At 48.8% G+C, this 19,689-nt stretch overlaps 1 protein-coding gene across 1 annotated transcript in view; it reads right to left on the minus strand.

The window, feature by feature from the left end:
* Window positions 1-2,771: 2,771 nt before the first annotated feature.
* Window positions 2,772-19,689, minus strand: part of LOC128400280 (transmembrane protease serine 11A-like) — a 73,589-nt gene continuing 56,671 nt past the window's right edge. The window contains exons 9-13 of the mRNA XM_053362439.1: window positions 17,885-17,908; window positions 9,478-9,646; window positions 8,264-8,529; window positions 5,234-5,376; window positions 2,772-3,306 (exon numbers count right to left, since the gene is read on the minus strand). Coding sequence (XP_053218414.1) covers window positions 3,145-3,306; window positions 5,234-5,376; window positions 8,264-8,529; window positions 9,478-9,646; window positions 17,885-17,908 — 764 coding nt within the window. The 3' untranslated portion in view covers window positions 2,772-3,144. The remainder of the gene's footprint in view (window positions 3,307-5,233; window positions 5,377-8,263; window positions 8,530-9,477; window positions 9,647-17,884; window positions 17,909-19,689) is intronic.

The raw sequence follows: 19,689 nt of genomic DNA on the forward strand, positions 1-19,689 counted from the left end.
ATTTGCAGAGGAGGTGGCAAGCAAACAACTTAGGTCTCAGGTACACTCTCAGCAAATGACTGCCCATCGAAGGAAGTTAGAATGGGAGCGCAAGGCTTACATTTGCCTTTAAGCCAGGTGTTCTCCTATTTATGTGAACATTGCAGTCGTTGCTATTGCTGAAGAGATGAATTAAAATGCAGATAAACATTGGCTAACAAAACAACAAAGGCAGCCATGTTGGTCCGTAAGAAAAATACTTTGAAATGCATATTTGGGAATATTAGTGTTATGAGTTTGGGGGCAGTAGGCTGTATGTCTGAGCCCACTTCTAATTCCTGGATTCAGCACTGATTCAATTCATTGTTGTTGCTTAGTTGTTTAGTCGTGTCCGACTCTTCGTGACCCCATGGACCAGAGCACACCAGGCACTCCTGTCTTCCACTGCCTCCCTGACAGCTATGATTCAATTCATAGCTGTCAACTTTTCCCTTTTCTTGCGAGGAATCCTATTCGGAATAAGGGAATTTCCCTTTAAAAAAGGGAACAGTTGATAGCCACAATTCAATTTCTGGAAAAGCCAGGCTAGCTTCCTGGTGAGGCAATGGCTCTCTGTGTCCAGGGCAGCTGTTTACCAGCTCCATCTGGTACGTAGGCTGAGACCCTACCTGCCTGCAGACTGTCTCGCCAGAGTGGTGCATGCTCTGGTTATCTCCCGCTTGGACTACTGCAATGCGCTTTACGTGGGGCTACCTTTGAAGGTGATTCGAAACTACAAATAATCCAGAATGCGGCAGCTAGACTGGTGACTGGGGGCGGCCGCCGAGACCATATAACACCGGTCTTGAAAGACCTACATTGGCTCCCAGTACATTTCCAAGCACAATTCAAAGTGTTGGTGCTGACCTTTAAAGCCCTAAATGGCCTCGGTCCAGTATACCTGAAGGAGCGTCTCCACCCCCATCATTCTGCCCGGACGCTGAGGTCCAGTGCTGAGGGCCTTCTGGCGGTTCCCTCATTGCGAGAAGCAAAGCTACAGGGAACCAGGCAGAGGGCCTTCTCGGTAGTGGCACCCGCCCTGTGGAACGCCCTTCCAGCAGATGTCAAAGCGATAAACAACTACCTGACATTCAGAAGACATCTTAAGGCAGCCCTGTTCAGGGAAGTTTTTAACGTGTGATATTTTACTGTATTTTTGGTTTCTATGGAAGCCGCCCAGAGTGGCTGGGGAGGCCCAGCCAGATGGGTGGGGTATAAATAATAAATTATTATTATTATATTATTATCTCTAAGTATGGGCCAGTCAGGTAACAAAGGAAGTGGCTGTGTGCCAGACAGAAAATTGGGGGGTGGGAGCCCTCCACCAACTCTCGTGTAGTTAGAAAGACAAAGGCCAGAGTGGGGAGTCTGAGTTTTGTGAGCTGGAAGCAAGGCTGCAGAACCACGCCTGGTTTTTGCTGGAATCCAAGGCTGTGGCTATTGGAGAAGCAAGTCCCTCTTGGGATGTTAATGCTGCGAGCCCTCTGTGGGGCACCTTGTCAAGGCCCTGATGATGGCAGCAAGAAGTCCAGCAAGCCCCCTCAGGTGCACAGGAAGCAGAGCAAAAACACGATGCTGGTTTGATGCTTGCAGGCGCACCACGCATTGTGAAATACAATGCGCTCATAGAACCTTTTGTTACACTCTTGTGTGTCAGGACAACGGATCTGAGGGGAAACTTGACATCAGGGCAGGGCCGTCTTAAGCATATCTGGTACCCTGGTGCAAAGATCCCTCCGGCACCCCCTCCCTTTCTCAGAATTTAGAACTCGGGGCCCAGCCCGCGGACCACCTCCTAGCCCCAGGAGCCGCTGCCCACAGAAGACGCTGTCAATGTGGTGGATGCGGTGCGGCTGGCCAGACCGCCAGAACCCCATGCTCGCTTGCGGGGCTCCAGGGTGCCTCCTCCTCCTCCGCTGCCTGACAACGACAGCCTGCTGCCAGCGCGCTCTCTGCTGCCCAAGGGCCCAAGGAGCAGGAGGCAGTTGCCACACCGCTGCCTGTGCCCCGGGGAGTGGTGGTGGTGGGGCAGTGGGCACCGGTGACACGGAGGAGGCCCCTGGGGAGCCACTCCCACCACTGCCGCTCCTGCCGCTTCCTCAGACGAAGACAACAGCGGCTGAGGGGATTCCCAAGGCTGAGGAGGAGGCTGAGGAGGAGGAGGCCCGTCCTCAGCCACCGCCTCAGAGTTGAGGAGCGGCTCCTTGTCCACTGCTGCCCATGTGGCCGCCACAGAGCTTTTGTGGGAGTAGCACAAGCAGCAGCACCAGCGCCAATGCGCCTGCCCCCAGAGGGAGGTGGGCCGAGGAGGGTAGGAAGGAAAGATGGTTGGCGGGGCACAGCTGGCAGCGTGCAGGGAAAGGGGAGGCTGCCGGCAAAGCCGCGCAGCTCCCCCACTCTCTGGGGCGCCCCTGAGTGGCCGGTGCCCTGGCGCAACGAGCCACTAAGTCCTATGGGAAAGACGGCTCTGCATCAGGGTACACTCGAGGTAACAGAATACCACAGTGGGCTCTCTGTGCTTTCTCGATCTTCCTGCCTCACCCCTCTCCACCATTCCTGAGTTAAGGAGATCACAGACAGCCTCTTGCCCAAGGACCCGCCTCCCCCAAGATACTGGCTGGGATATCTGCGACTGGGGTATTTAGACTTGAAAGAGGGAGGAAACAAATTGGGCTGTTCCTAGTCCCTATGCGTAGTCATTTCCTTGAGCAAAACAGGATGTGAACCCTTTAAAAAAGCACTGTCAGCCAGGATATCAAAAAAGATATGGCAGTAAGAGATCCACTGTATTAAAACAGTACAACTGTTTCACGGATTGGCGACGTAAAGAACCACACACAAAACATTTCTTGCTGGTTGCAACTGTATTCCTCACTCTATTGCTCTCCTTGTAAAAAAAACAAAAAACAAAACAAAACCAAGAACGTGAAATAAAATGAGGCTGGTGGGCATGGCGTAATTTGGCAAGGAATTGTGTTGGTGCTTCCAGTAAAGGCACCAGGCCTGCTCTGAAACCAGAACGGACCAAAACAATGGAGCTATATGCATCATATGTATATATCTGTATAGTCCAAATGTCTTGGGCTTCCAGGCTCTGACATTGCCTGCGAATCCTCCTTTGCAGCTTCATATCCCAGTGCGGGCAGCAATCCATTCCCGATAGTAAGTTACTCGCGTGTAGACTCCAGGCTTGTTTGGCTTCGCACATTCTTCACCCCAGCTCACTATGCCAACCAGGTACCATATTCCTCTAGAATCAGGAGTAACCAGAGGACCACCGGAGTCGCCCTAGAAGAGGAAACAAGACCATTTTTGATATGCATAATATTTGGTGCAAAGGGGTTTAGAGCAGGGCTCAGCAAACCTTTTGGGGAGGGGGCCGGTTCACACACCCCCGACCTTGTGGAGGGTCGGACCACGTGTGTGCACCAGAGGGGGCTTCTCTCTCCCCCACAGCCCCTGCCTACCTGTCATGGTATTGCCGGAGAACGCAGGGGAGGAGGAGAGACAAGCAGAGGAAGGGGGGCAGGAAGTGCCAGTGCAGGAAAGGAGGGGAAGTCAGGAGGAGGGAAGGCTCTCAGATGCTGGAGCAGAGCCTCAACTCCGCACAGAAAGCTCTGGCACTGACGGCGATGCAGTGCCGGTTCCATCTGCTCAGGAAAGGAGAGGGTTAAAGCGGAGGGGGCAGAGACATCAATTGAGAATGCCTCGCCTCTTCTGCTGGAAAAGGGGCGGACGTAAGTCACTCCGGGAATCTGACTCACAGGATTCGGACGCATAATTATGTGTGCTGCTTGTACATATGTAAAATAGAGACTGTATCTATGTATCTCTGAGTGAGCAGAAGCTTTTCTTGCGGAGAGTATTCCCAAGCCATCACAGCACCTATGCTGCTAATGTCGGCGCTGCGCTCTCCCAACCGCGGCTCCTGTGCCTGCAGTGGTTACCGTATTTTTTGCTCTATAAGACTCACTTTTCCCCTCCTAAAAAGTAAGGGGAAATGTGTGTGTGTGTTATGGAGCGAATGCAGGCTGCGCAGCTATCCCAGAAGCCAGAACAGCAAGAGGGATTGCTGCTTTCGCTGCACAGCAATCCCTCTTGCTGTTCTGGCTTCTGAGATTCAGAATATTTTTTTTTCTTTTTCCTCCTCCAAAAACTAGGTGCGTCTTATAGAGCGAAAAATACGGTACATAACTTTATGACCACTGCTCCATAGCAATTGGTGTTATACAATTCCATTTACCATATAGATGGGGTATGTACTTTTGGTTTCATTTCATATTGAATTGACATTATAGTTCATGCATACAGTTTATAATAATCTGAGTTACCATGCATATGCAGGTCATTGTTTCAATAATTAATTTGCAGTTTATGAAGCATTTCCGTATCCTTCTGCTGTGCAGAAGAAGAATTCCACGAAACAGTGGGTATATCTGGAATCACTGTTCACTACGTCTGTTTGTGGACCACTTCGGCAGTGTTGGACATCATAAAACAAAGCTTTATGGCTTGTTTTCCCCAGATAAGAATCTGACCCATTGCTTCTTTCAGAGACTTGCATAGTCTGCAAAGACTTTCAGAGACTTATAAGACTTATGTTTATTTGGTTCTATGTTTTCAAGAGAATCCATTAGAGTGCACATTTTGTGACTTTCAGAGATTTATAAGATTTATGTTTATTTGGTTTTGCAGAGGGTGCGTATTTCGTATATTTCATATTGTTCAATGTTCTGTATAGATTGTAGAAAGAGTTTATATTGACGTCACATTGTTGTACTTGGTCATCGTGTTGCCTTGGATATTACCGATGATTGTTTGCAACACAGGGGTTTGATTGTTTGGTTACAAAATGGCGCTCAGTCCAGCCCCCTTCCTCCACTACGCAGGGCGGGGAGAAGCCAGGAGGAGGGAGGGTGGAGGCGCCGTGGTGTGTGAGAGGGAGGGGGGAAATGGCACCCCCCCAAAAAATGGTGGCGCCAAAAAAAATATGGAAAAAATTAACAAACAGCATCGCTGATCCACGGAACATCCACGGGCTGGATCCTTAGGGCAATTGGGCCAAATCCAGCCCACGGGCCATAGTTTGCCAACCCCTGGTTTAGAGCCACATGCTGGCTTTGGAGCTGCAAATTACGTAGGTACATTGCATTAAAATGCAAGCTGCATGGATTTCTCTCCCTGCCTCCCTCTACTTTTAAGCTATTGGACTTACTTGGCAGGCATCACTCCCTCCTTCCAGGTACCCAGCACAAAGCATCCCTGCCGAAATGGCACCATTGTACACGTTCCATCTGTTGCAAATCTCATTGCCTATGATTTTCACTTCTGTTTGGCGAAGTTCACCGACACTGGGACCTAGTTCCAAAATAATATGGGTGGCGTGAAATTTCGTAGGAAGGCTGCGGTGTAACACACACAGAAGCACCACATAACCCCACACCCCATGCGACACAGGACCACAGAGTCACCGTTCAGTTACAGAAGCATTGCTACCAATGCACTCTCAGCACTTCACCTCCATTGCAGATGGGGGAATTGTTAAGAGATGCCAAATCTGAAGCAAGGATCTAAGGTCAGATGCTTAGACTTTGCCTGGTGAGTTCCTTAGGCAGTGCGTGCTCAGCCCTGAGAGCCCTAACAAAGCAGGGAGTTTGCAACATGACCCTCTAGGATTGGCAATATGAAACCTCTGGTTCGGCCAGACTTGATACAGATACTCAACCTCTACCTCTCTTTCAAAACAGAACCAGTGAAGGCGGTGAAGATCCTGTGCAAGTGCCTGGAGGCGGTTGGAGGATGGATGGCGGCTAATGGATTGAGGTTGAATCCTGACAAGACAAAAGTACTGTTTTTGGGGGACAGGGGGCGGGCTGGTGTGGAAGACTCCCTGGTCCTGAATGGGGTAACTGTGCCCCTGAAGGACCAGGTGCGGTGCACAGCCTGGGAGTCATTTTGGACTCACAGCTGTCCATGGAGGCGCAGGTCAATTCTGTGTCCAGGGCAGCTGTCTACAAGCTCCATCTGGTACGCAGGCTGAGACCCTATCTGCCCGCGGACTGTCTCACCAGAGTGGTGCATGTTCTAGTTATCTCCCGCTTGGACTACTGCAATGTGCTCTATGTGGGGCTACCTTTGAAGGTGACCTGGAAACTACAACTAACCCAGAATGCGGCAGCTAGACTGGTGACTGGGAGTGGCCACCGGGACCACATAACACCGGTCTTGAAAGACACTGGCTCCCAGTACGTTTCTGAGCGCAATTCAAAGTGTTGGTGTTGACCTTTAAAGCCCTAAACGGCCTCGGTCCAGTATACCTGAAGGAGCGTCTCCACCCCCATCGTTCTGCCTGGACACTGAGGTCCAGCGCTGAAGGCCTTCTGGCAGTTCCCTCACTGGGAGAAGCAAAGCTACAGGGAACCAGGCAGAGGGCCTTCTCGGTAGTGGCGCCCGCTCTGTGGAATGCCCTCCCATCAGATGTCAAAGAGATAAACAACTACCTGACATTTAGAAGACATCTGAAGGCAGCCCTGCTCAGGTAAGTTTTTAATGTGTGACATAATGTAATGTAACGGTATGTAAATTTATGGTTTGATGTTAATGTTATGTTAGTTTTGTATAAAATTACATTACATTATGTTTGTTTATATAATCCAGAGTATGCAAGTTTGAGCAAGCCCGGTTGGGCGAAACAAGGAATTATCCTGGAATCCTTGTCTTATTTTCTGCATGTGCCATTCTTCCAAGTTTTTCATCTGATATCTACTTACAAGGATCTCTAGAATTCTCAAAAGCATCCACACATGGAACACTACAAGAGTGATATAAGTATTCCACATTGTGGTTATTGCTAATATAAGAACTGAATAGATTGTATCTCCTGAGCAATCAGCTGGACTTTAATCTCTCAGAATATGTTCTGCTCATATGATAATTTGGTCTATGGAATTACATATTATGACATGATATGTTGAATTGTTTTTTGAAACAGAAGTTACACTGTTACATACAGCCTGTTACGTCGCGTGTGTCCTTACCAGTGTGTCCTTCTTAGGCTTTGAGATCTCCAGCAAACCTCTCCTACTCATCCCAATCCACAGAGTACATTTGCAACTATTTTATTTTTGTAAGGACACATGTTCCATTCAAAACAATAACAAGTAGACACCTTCCTTTGCTTACAAGGGATGTAGTGGATTGACAGGTAAGTCTTTAATACAAGTTGCACAGCTGGACTCAGGGCCAGAGTTATGGCATTGGCAAGGTAAAAGGTAAAGGTAAAGGACCTCTGGACAGTTAAGTCGAGTCAAAGGCAACTATGGGGTTGCTCATCTCGCTTTCAGGCTGAGGGAGCCAGCATTTGTCCACAGACAGCTTTCCAGGTCATGGGGCTAGCATGACTAAACCGCTTCCGGTGCAGCGGGACACCATGACGGAAACCAGAGCGCACAGAAATGCCGTTTACCTTCCCGCCGGAGTGGTACCTATTTATCTACTTGCACTGGTGTGATTTCGAACTGCTAGGTTGGCAGGAGCTAGGACAGAGCAATGGGAGCTCACCCTGTCATGGGGATTTGAACCGCCGACCTTCTGACTGGCAAGCCCAATAGGCTCAGTGGTTTAGACCGCAGCGCCACCTGCGTCCCCTTTATGGCTTTGGCACCTCAGGACGGTCCACAAAACCCAACTCAGGACGGTCCACAAAACCCACTTCCATGAAGTGAGAGAGGGGGTCCTCTGGAAGGTTTGGGCCCATGCAGGTCTTGTTCCACATACCCCTGTTTCATGCCACTGCTTGTAGTGGCAGGAGCAACACCTTCCCTGTACTCATATCTTTGCTCTCTTTGGATAACTTGGAGAGCCAGTGTGGTGTAGTGGTTAAGAGCAGTGGACTTGTAATCTGGTGAACTGGGTTCGATTCCCTGCTCCTCCACATGCAGCTGCTGGGTGACCTTGGGCCAGTCACACTTCTCTGAAGTCTCTCAGCCTCACCTCACAGAGTGCTTGTTGTGGGGGAGGAAGGGAAAGGAGAATGTTAGCCGCTTTGAGACTCCTTAGGGTAGTGATAAAGCGGGGTATCAAATCCAAACTCTTCTTCTTCTCTAACTGGTGGTTTGGGATTGGACCTGCTATGGGAGAGCCCAGCAGGGGGAATGTCACTCTGTGACTTGGAACTGGCCTTGCCACAGCGACTGCACCTTGAAAGTCAACGTCTGTGTTTAAGCTGAACAGATAGTTTACTGACCTTCATCTCTCAGGGCACCATATCCCGTGACGAAGCAGGTGATGTTTTCTGGAAAGATATACGATGCCTCCGGGAGACAGATGCGGTGCACGGCTGCCGTAAACTGAACTGGGTACGCGAGCTGCACGACAGCAATGTCAAACTCATGTCTCATGACGCTCTCGGCGTATTGCTCATGGACGATGATCTGGCGAAGGTTCCTTCTCAGTAGTGGAGGGTTTAAGCGGGCCCCAAAACTAGCTGTCCAGCTACGGAGATCTCTCACTCTAAAACACATTTGAGAGCGATACAGTAATAATCCATTCTACTCAACATGCATATAGAGTTTTATTGCTCTCTAGCCTTTCTTAACAAGAAGTTAATATTAAGGCAAAAGAGGGGATTGTGTAGGGCAGAATTCTCCCCTTGCCTACTGATTTGGCCCCACAGTTCTCCCCCCCTGAGGTCTCCCTGGCCAGAAATAAGTCCAACTTGGAAGAAAGAAAGCCAGGATGGGAGAACCATGAGCGGGGGCAAAATAACTACAGTAGTTTTTGCTCTATAAGATGCACCGGACCATAGGACGCACCTTGTTTTAGAGGGGGAGAACAAGAAGAAAAAACATCTCCCCCTCTCTGCTCAGCGCCCTTTCAGCGAAGCGACAGGAGAAACAGAGCCCCTTCCATTTTTCCTCCCCCTTGGCTGAAGGGGCGCTGCGCAGCTCTCCCTCTCTGCTGACGCCAGGAGAGTCTTGCTCTCCCGGCTTCAGCAAAAGGAACCCGAAGCCTGCGGAGCGCAGCAGGAACTCGCACTGCACTCCGAAGGCTTCAGGCAGCTATCCCTGAAGCCTCGAGAGCGAGAGGAGTCGGTGCGCACTGACCCCTCTCGCTCTCCAGGATTCAGCGAAAGCAACGTGAAGCCTCCAGAGCGCAGAGGGAGCGCTCCCTCTGCGCTTCGGAGGCTTCGCGTTGCTATCGCTGAAGCCAAGGAGCCTGCATTCGCTCCATAGGATGCACACACATTTCCCCTTAATTTTTGGAGGGGAAAAAGTGTGTCCTATAGAGCGAAAAATACGGTAAGCATCAATTTCATATGTTTTGAACAAATATATAGCTGGGGTAGAGGTTGAACGTGATGTGATAGCTTTTTAAAGATTCTGATTACTCATGTAATGTTGGTGCAGAACCCAGAAACAGTTTTAGCAAGGCTGGGAGATGGGGGAGAGATCTTCTCACCCTCTAAAGCAGTGAGCTGCAGTTAAAAGCCATATATCACCGATCAGTGTTGCGCCACAGCGATGGATGCCGTTCAGCTGAAGACTTGCTTGCCACGGCCACTCCCCTTCCACAGCAATGTTTCCTCCATAGATTCTCTCCACAGATCTTTCCACTCGTGTTCCACAACCTGCCAAAGAACATCTTCTTAGCCCAGTTTCTTTCCCAATAACAAGACTTTTGTCATGATCTGGACATTACATATTCTGAAGAAGTACAGTCATACCTTGTGTTGCGTTAGGTTCATTTTTGCGTCTTTTTGGCTTGCGAACGCGGCAAACCCGGAAGTGTATACAGTCATACCTCAACTTGAAGTTGCTTCAGGTTGAGCGTTTTCCGGTTGCGCTCCACGGTGACCCAGAAGTAACAGAATGCATTACTTCCGGGTTTTGCCGCTCGCGCATGCACAGTCAAAATGACGTCACGCACATGCGCAGAAGCGACAAATCACGACCCGCGCATGCACAGACGCGTGGTTGCATCCGCTTCAGGATGCGAATGGGGCTCCGGAACGGATCCCGTTCATATCCAGAGGTACCACTGTACTTCCGGGTTTCGCCGCACGTGTGTGCTCAGAAGCATTCTGCATGCTTCGCACATGCGCAGAAGAGTTCTGCACACTTCACACATGTGCAGAAGCAGCACTCTAGTTATGGACTTTTCGGGGTGCGAACGGCACCCCGGAATGGATCGAGTCCGTAACTAGAGGTACCACTGTGGAGAGGCTTTTTAAACTTAGAAATTTACTTGCCTTCTAGTTTTAGAAAGATAACATAAAGCAAAGAAATGACCCTGATTCCAACCCACTGCATTTAATATTTCTGCAAAACTCACTTTAGAGGCAGGGAGGAATGAATGGCAATCTAATGGGGGTCAGAAAAATTATCCAGCAACGCCCCCCCCCCAGATCACCAGGAGATCTCACCCCAGACTGTCTCCTTTTGCCATTTAGGAGGTGAAAGAGATAATTCTGCCAGCGATGCCTAAGAAAAAGCAGTTGTGGTGGATGGGGGTGGGGTCTGCTTCAGAACCTGATCCAAATTGGGGCCCCTTGTAATAATTATAATAATAATAATAATAATAATAATAATAATAATATATTATTATTATTATTTATACCCCGCCCATCTGGCTGGGTTTCCCCAGCCACTCTGGGCAGCTTCCAACAGAATATTAAAATACAATAGTCTGTTAAACATTAAAAGCTTCCCTAAACAGGGCTGCCTTCAGATGTCTTCTAAAAGTTTGGTAGTTGTTGTTCTCTTTGACATCTGGTGGGAGGGCGTTCCACAGGGCGGGCGCCACCACCAAGAAGGCCCTCTGCCTGGTTCCCTGTAACTTGGCTTCTCGCAGCGAGGGAACCGCCAGAAGGCCCTTGGAGCTGGACCTCAGAGTCCGGGCAGAACGATGGGGGTGGAGACGCTCCTTCAGGTATACTGGACTGAGTTTTCTGCCTCACCTTCACCCCTTTCCCGGCTGCACTTTGCTCCCAAAGGTGTAATTTGTAATAAAAAAACACCTTGGGGGAGCAATATTTAGCAAGGAAGAGATGTCGGGCCTCATTCTGACTTGGGAGCATTGTCCAGAATGGGATACTGAGACTGCCTTTTCTGCAAAATAAGAAAGCAGCCAGTTTTGGTGTGTGTTTTTTAAGTACAAATAAAAGCCTCAGCGCCTAGGGCTTGCCGATCGAAAGGTCGGCGGTTCGAATCCCTGCGGCGGGGTGCGCTCCCGTTGCTCGGTCTCAGCGCCTGCCAACCTAGCAGTTTGAAAGCACCCCTGGGTGCAAGTAGATAAATAGGGACCGCTTACTGGCGGGAAGGTAAACGGCGTTCCGTGTGCTGCGCTGGCTCGCCAGATGCAGCTTGTCACGCTGGCCACGTGACCCGGAAGTGTCTTCGGACAGCGCTGGCTCCCGGCCTATAGAGTGAGATGAGCGCACAACCCTAGAGTCTGTCAAGACTGGCCCGTACGGGCAGGGGTACCTTTACCTTTACTTAACAGTTAGTTGGGTCCTTACCTGCTTAAGACAAATTGGCTCTATTTAAACCATTATTTTGTTAGCTCTGTGCTTCATAGCAGAGGAGAGTTGAAAGTGGTTTGAGATGTTGTAAGCACACACGCCTGATTAGACATGATTTTGAAACAATATCAAAACCCTGTTTTCCATAAAAACCACGTCCAGCTCTTTGACAAAACTATTCCCTCGCCTCCAGTCTTGATGCAGATTGTACACATACAGCATGCGATAAGGAGGGACGGATCATTAATTAGGTGAACCCAACACTTTTTAAGGCTGCAATCCTACACATACCCAATGAACTAAATGGGACCAATGAAGGCCCAATGAACTAAATTAATTTAAATGGGATTTAATTCTGAGTAAAGCTGCTTAGGATCAGGGGTGGTAGTCAAGTAGGTTTTACACAGAGTAGACCCATTGAAATTGATGGACCCTAACTTAGTCATGCTTATTAATTTCAGCAGATCTGCTCATGCCGCTGGCTTGAACAGCCTCAAGGTCTGCCTTCTACTAGAGATTTAAACTGCTTTAATATCTGCTCCCTCTTCCTGTGCATCCTAGGAAACTACAGCTTTGTGTGGGGTCTACTAAACCCCACACAAATTCCCGGGATTCCTTTCGGGAAATTGGTATAAAAATCAACAGACATGCCTTTCTGTTGCCCTTTTGCAAATACAGGTCTTGACTGCACCAGAGTTTACTGTGTGGTGTTTGCATTCCCATTTAAACGGCACAGTTTGCATGGTATCACTCTCAAACAGCACCAGTTTTGGGGGAAAGCCTGAGAGAAAGCCACTTCCGACTTCGGAAGGAGGTGATGTTGCAGGCTTCACCCTCCCAACATGCGCACGGAGGCTGGCTTCAAGCCCCCGTACGATCTAGGGAATCCTCGGGCCGCGTCATCCCCTGGCCAGCCAATTGGCTGGCTCAGGGGGTGTGGCTTGCCTCACTTAAGGAAAGCACGGCCCCGGGATCTCCCTCTTTGGTCCACTCAGCTGCTGTTGTTTCCCATCCGCCCTCCCTTCAAAGTTCCCCTTCTGACCTTGTTATGGACCTCGGTTGGTCGCCATTAAGGAGCCTGATAGGAATTTTTCCACTTGGCAAATTGGCACCGGCCATTTGGTTTTTCGCCTACCTCGTAGCAAATCGTCACAACTTCTTTGGTTTTGGCCGTTAGGCATTGGTCGGGGTATTGTTATGCAGATGAATGGGGGGGAGGAGCGCCATCACCTCCCCCGGTTAGTCCGGTAAAGGATTCCGAAGCCTATGGAGGCCAGGGCCTAAAGCGCCCCCCCCCGAGCGGTGACCCCGGGGGAGTCCCTAGTTGATGTGCATTAGCAGGGCTCTCCCTGTTGGTGTTAACCCTTCCCGGTCTTCAAGCAAACAGGCTGAAGCCGGATAGTCGGATAGGACCAATGCCTAAGCCAATACCGCTCTTTAAAGGTAAAGGTAAAGGTAAAGGTAAAGGTACTCCTGCCCGTACGGGCCAGTCTTGACAGACTCTAGGGTTGTGCGCTCATCTCACTCTATAGGCCGGGAGCCAGCGCTGTCCGCAGACACTTCCGGGTCACGTGGCCAGCGTGACAAGCTGCATCTGGCGAGCCAGCGCAGCACACGGAACGCCGTTTACCTTCCTGCTGGTAAGCGGTCCCTATTTATCTACTTGCACCCGAAGGTGCTTTCGAACTGCTAGGTTGGCAGGCGCTGGGACCGAGCAACGGGAGCGCACCCTGCCGCGGGGATTCGAACTGCCGACCTTTCAATCGGCAAGTCCTAGGCGCTGAGGCTTTTACCCACAGCACCACCCGCATACCGCTCTTTACCTGTAACCAATAAAGTTGTGGCCAATTTTAGCCCATTAACCTAAAATAATTGTGTCATGTGTCTTTATTCCTACTGGTGGGAGGCGGGAACTCCCCACGCAAATCAGGCTCCAAGCCCCTCCAGCTTGGGTTGCAGATGATTTGCTTCAGTGGTTTGGGGTGGGTGACTGTCCAGCTAGATTTCTCTGAACACCTGGTTGCAGATGCAACAGATCCAGCTTCCGACCAAAGAAACCCTAACGATTGTAATGCAACCATCATGGAAAAGCTTTTCAAGAGAGACACAGCATCTTAAAATCCAGTTAAGTCTTCCCATCATTCCCCTGCCAGCAGTGGCAGCCCAATCAGGCTCCAGGAGGGAAGCAGAATCAGCCAATCAGAGGGGACTCATTGTGTAAATAAAGTACAGTGGTACCTCGGGTTGCATAAGCTTCAGGTTACATACGCTTCAGGTTACAGACTCCGCTAACCCAGAAATAGTACCTTGGGTTAAGAACTTTGCTTCAGGATGAGAACAGAAATCGTGCTCCGGCGGCGCAGCAGCAGCAGGAGGCCCCATTAGCTAAAGTGGTGCTTCAGGTTAAGAACAGTTTCAGGTTAAGAATGGACCTCCAGAATGAATTAAGTACTTAACCCGAGGTACCACTGTATATAAAAGCCTGAGGTTTAGGGGGGAATTCAATCACTGTTTTACAAGCTGCAATAAAGAGCATGAAATCACTGCAGGACTCCAAGTATATTTCACTTAGTTAAGGAGTTAATTGCCCCGATTATTTAATAAGTGGCTCCAGCCGATCTGCGATAATCTTCTATCTAATTGATATCGAGCAGCCAGCGACAGGCGTGGACTTCTGTTTGGCAGCTACATCGGAAAAATGGGCACAAGCCAGTGTTAAGCAACAGCCCATAATCTCCCCTGAACTATACACTACTAGCTGACTCACGTGTCAGGCTGCACTTTCTCAGCTGCAAAGCAGCACCAGGAGGGGACGGTTTGCAGGTGAAAAGCAGGAGCTACGGATTCCAGATCCAGACTATCAGGGCTGGCCCACCCATGGGGTGAGCTGAGGCAGCTGCCTTAGGCAGCAGAACCCCAAGAGGCGGCGCCCCCCGGCCACCCCAAAACCCCAGGAAAAGTGGTGGCTTCTGGCAAGACCAGATCTTGCCAGAACCTGCCATCGCTGCTTCCTGGGCACCACCATATTATCCAGGTAAGGGAGGCTTTGACAGCGGGGCAGAACCGCAAAACAGGACAGGAGGACCCTATAGATATAGACTGTGTAACAGTTCTGTGATTGAGGGTTTGGACAGGTAAACATGCAGGTAAAGGTAAAGGGACCCCTGACCATTAGGGCCAGTCGTGGCCGACTCTGGGGTTGCAGCGCTCATCTCGCTTTATTGGCCAAGGGAGCCAGCGTACAGCTTCCGGGTCATGTGGCCAGCATGACTAAGCCGCTTCTGGCGAATCAGAGCCGCACACGGAATCGCCGTTTACCTTCCCGCCGGAGCGGTACCTATTTATCTACTTGCACTTTGACGTGCTTTCGGACTGCTAGGTTGGCAGGAGCTGGGTCCGAGCAACGGGAGCTCACCCCGTCGCGGGGATTCGAACCGCCGACCTTCTGATCGGCAAGTCCTAGGCTCAGTGGTTTAACCCACAGCACCACCCGCGTCCCCAAACATGCATGACATTGGTTTAAATTCGTAGCATGAAGACATGCCCTCAAACTCCTTTATAGAGTGTGGAGAGAGCCCCCCCAATGGTTGTCAAATGATGTCTTTCTTGCCTGATAAAACTCCAAAAGTAGCATGTATAACTACAGTGGTACCTTGGTTCTCAAACGCCTTGATACTCAAACAACTTGGAACCCAAACGCTGCAAACCCGGAAGTAAGTGTTCTGGTTTGTGAACTTTTTTCAGAAGCCGAACATGCTCTGTTTTGAGTGTTACTCTTCCGTTTTGAGTGTTACTCTTCCGTTTTGAGTGTTACGCTTCCATTTTGAGTGTTACGCTGAGGTGTCTTTTTTTGCTATTTATTTTGCGTTTCTGTTTTTTTTTTGTGTGTGTGTGTGTGTGAATGTACGGAACCCAGTTCAGCTACTGATTAATTGATTGTGTGACTGCAGTACATTGTTTATTGATTTCAGTTTATGGATCAATGGTCTCGTTGGATAGTAAAATTCATGTTAAATTGCTGTTTTAGGGCTGGTTTTTAAAAGTCTGGAACAGATGAATCCATTTTGCATTACTTTCTATGGGAAAACGCACCTTGGTTTTGGAACGCTTTGGTTTTGGAATGGACTTCCGGAACGGATTAAGTTTGAGAACCAAGGTATCACTGTAGTGATGTGAGGTGAGAAGAGAATATTCTCGACAAACTAAATTCTGTGTCGTCTACACAGCTCCTTTAAATGTACACACCTCATTAATCGAGAATATTCTCCAAAAGATTATTCTCGAGAATTTAACATCACTATGTATAACCTCTCCCAAATAGGCTTTACAACAGGCTTTTGCACCGGCCCTGAGAAATAGGTTTGACTGAGAGAAAATGAACACACATAATCTCACGATATTTCGGCAAGGTCTTATGAGAACTCATCAGAGACCATTGTCATCGCCACTGCTTTGCAGGTAGCCCCACAAAGGTCATAGAATTATAGAATCATAGAATCATAGAGTTGGAATAGACCACAAGGGCCATCGAGTCCAACCACCTGCCAAGCAGGAAACACCATCAGAGCACTCCTGACGTATGGTTGTCAAGCCTCTGCTTAAAGACCTCCAAAGAAGGAGACTCCACCACACTCCTTGGCAGCAAATTCCACTGTCCAACAGCTCTTACTGTCAGGAAGTTCTTCCTAATGTTTAGGTGGAATCTTCTTTCTTGTAGTTTGGATCCATTGCTCCGTGTCCGCTTCTCTGGAGCAGCAGAAAACAACCTTTCTCCCTCCTCTATGTGACATCCTTTTATATATTTGAACATGGCTATCATATCACCCCTTAACCTCCTCTTCTCCAGGCTAAACATGCCCAGCTCCCTTAGCCGTTCCTCATAAGGCATCGTTTCCAGGTGATGGGCAGCAACAAGTTTCTGTTTCAGCCCTGGATATGCATAATACCCAGTGTTGTGACTGTGATCACATTCTGGTTCTGATCTCAGATCCACTTCTGCAGGGTCCCTCTTCTTCCAAACATCGCCAATCTGCAGCTAGATTTACCTGCCTCGGATAATATGCCATTTCAAGCAAGTTGGCATAGAAGGGCAACATTTGAAAACAATCACTCTCATTTTTTTTAAAAAAGGATATTTTAGCATGAATGCAGGTGAAACTCGGAAAATTAGAATATTGTGGAAAAGTTCATTTAGTTCAGTAATTCAACTTAAAAGGTGAGATTGCATGTTCACAGCTGTCTGTGAACAGGTTTAACCTCCATCTGAACAAAAACTATTTTCACCAGCATGCAAAGGAAACTATTTATTTCCATTAACTAGGCACAAATCAGATATAACAGAACAATTGCAAAAAGCAACAGATTCAAGCATTCATCGAGGGAATGAAATCAAGAGATATGCAGTTTTAAAATGAATGTATTTGCAAGTGCATTCACTCCAGCTGTACATTTAAATAGCCTGTGTGCATTTTGCCATGTATCCACCAGAGGGTACATGTTTATGAGAAAAAGATTGTGGTGGTTGATTTTATTTCCAGTACCTCCTATTCCCTAGGATTCACAGGCCTGGTTAATTGTGCACAGAAGATATGCAAGGAAATGTGCTCCTCATGGTACTTACCTGTTCTGAAATCTTACTTGGTTATGTTAGATTCTAATTTTTAGAATCTGACCAAAAGCAACACAGGATGGGAACCCCCACGGAATATTTTTAGAGCTGAGGAATAGCAAGTCAGAAGACACTCTTCTGAGAAAAATAAGACCACGTCACAGAAATTTCTCTGAATATTCTCCACCAAATGGTGGCCGCCATTTCCCCACCACCAGCACCACCTCCCCACACAATGCTCAGATGAAGTTCAGAGCATTGTGGGAAACGCAAAATGGCAGCTGGGCTGTCACAACATAGTTGCTGCTGTTGCTTCTTCTTCCAGAAGCAGCCAAAACTAAACAAACAACACTGTAGGAAAGAACGTTGGCTACTCACCGCTAATGGAAAGTCTTACAGCCCCCCCTCCCAACAAAATGTTGGGAAATTTCTCCTCCCCCTGGAGAAATTTGATGAAATGGCTCCTTCCATTTTTCTGCCCACAAAGAAGCGTAGAAAATTTCCAGAAGCCATTTGCATACATCTCTAACATTATTATTATTTTTTAAGGGTTTGTTCTGCTAAGTCGTAGCAAAAAATGTTGCTCCTCTTCAAAATGGCGGGACGGGAAGAGTGTTAGTTTAGGCTGGAGACATTCTGACCCCGATTCCCATGTGGTTTTAATGGAGACACAGCAGAGTAGCTGCAACTTGCATTAGGTTAAGTTAATATTGAAGAGTGATGAATTAGCTGCCTACCTTGAGTTGGAAAGTTTACTGTAGCTATTGGAAAGAAAGAGAAGAGGAAAGCGTAAGATGCATGTGAATAAGTTAGGCTACAATCCTATGCACACTTCCATGGCAGTAAGTCTCACAAAATTCAACGGGCTTAGCTCCGAGTAAGGGTGGAGGGTAGGATTTGATTCAATTTGCACTTTCAAAAGCAATATGAGAACCTTAATACAGCCATGCTTGGATAAACTCTCAGTTATCCAAACTTGACAATGTATTTGTCCAACCAAACATTGTTTACAAAAGGGCAAAATTAGGCAAAAGTGTGCATAAAATGAATATATTAGTGAAAGTAACCCACAAAAATACATCTTATGTACTTATTAGGAGAAGAATTTGCTGAATAATTTTCATGAGGATTTTTTTGGTAAATCATATACTGATGCAGAAATGCAGAGAACTGGATGTAAGAGTGGGGAAAATGAAAACAGAGAGAGCCAAAATGAACACATCCTTCCACCCCTACTTCTGAGTAGTCACATCATGCATGCTTAGAGGGGGAGCTTCAGCGGTGGCAAAACAGCCTGATTTCACAAGCACCCAGGAAACTTAAATACTTTTATAATGCTTCTCTTCCTAGAACCCTAATGAGTCACACATTAGGATTTCAGACACAAAATGCCCAACAGCAACTCCTACTGCACTCAGACAACCAGAGCACCCCATACCCACAAGCAAGGAAAGCAGGCAACTCTTGCATCAAAATCATAGAATTGTAGCGTTGGAAGGGACCCCAAGGATCATCTAGTCCAACCCCCCGCAATGTAGGAATCTCAACTAAAGCACCCATGACAGATGGCCGCCTAACCTCTGCTTAAAAACCTCCAACAAAGGGGAGTCCACTTTCTTCCAAGGGAGTCCGTTCCATTGTTGAACAGCTCGTATCATCATAACATTTCCCCTGGTGTTTAGTTAGATTCTCCTTTCTTGTAACCAGGGCCGTCTTAAGCACATTGGGTGCCCTGGTGCAAAGATCCCTCCGGCGCCCCCCCCCGGCAACTCCAAAACAAGGGAGGGGGCGGTGGAAAATGTCCTCTGCCTCTCCCACTGCCCCGATCGCAGGCATGGTGGCCGCGATCAAGCAGGAAAACGTGCTGGCGGACAAGCTCTCTGGTGTCAGGGCGCCCGAGAAGGCAGCCCAGGAAGGCTGCGCACCGCCTTTTGCCAAGAAGCAGGAGAAGGAAGACTGGGAGCAGGGCCGTCTTTAACAGATACAGAGCCTCTGCAGGGGCTTGGGAAGGAAGCTGCATGCCCACCAGCCATATCCCGTATTTTTCGCTCTATAGGATGCACTTTTTCCCCTCCAAAAATGAAGGGGAAATGTGTGTGCGTCCTATGGAGCGAAAAATACGGGATATGGCTTCAGCGATAGCAACGCGAAGCCTCCGAAGCGCAGAGGGAGCGCTCCCTCTGCGCTCTGGAGGCTTCATGTTGCTTTCGCTGAAGCCAGGAGAGCGAGAGGGGTCGGTGCGCACTGACCCCTCTCGCTCTCAAGGCTTCAGGGATAGCTGCCTGAAGCCTTCGGAGTGCAGCGCGAGTTCCCGCTGCGCTCCGCAGGCTTCGGGTTCCTTTTGCTGAAGCCGGGAGAGCAAGACTCTCCTGGCTTCAGCAGAGAGGGAGAGCTGCGCAGCGCCCCTTCAGCCAAGCGGGAGGAGAAATGGAAGGGGCTCCATTTCTCCTGCCGCTTCGCTGAAGGGGCACTGAGCAGAGAGGGGGAGATTTTTTTTTCTCTTGTTCTCCCCCTCTAAAACAAGGTGCGTCCTATGGTCTGG

The sequence above is a fragment of the Podarcis raffonei genome, chromosome 13 (genome assembly GCF_027172205.1).
Source record: "Podarcis raffonei isolate rPodRaf1 chromosome 13, rPodRaf1.pri, whole genome shotgun sequence".
Classification (NCBI taxonomy): domain Eukaryota; kingdom Metazoa; phylum Chordata; class Lepidosauria; order Squamata; family Lacertidae; genus Podarcis; species Podarcis raffonei.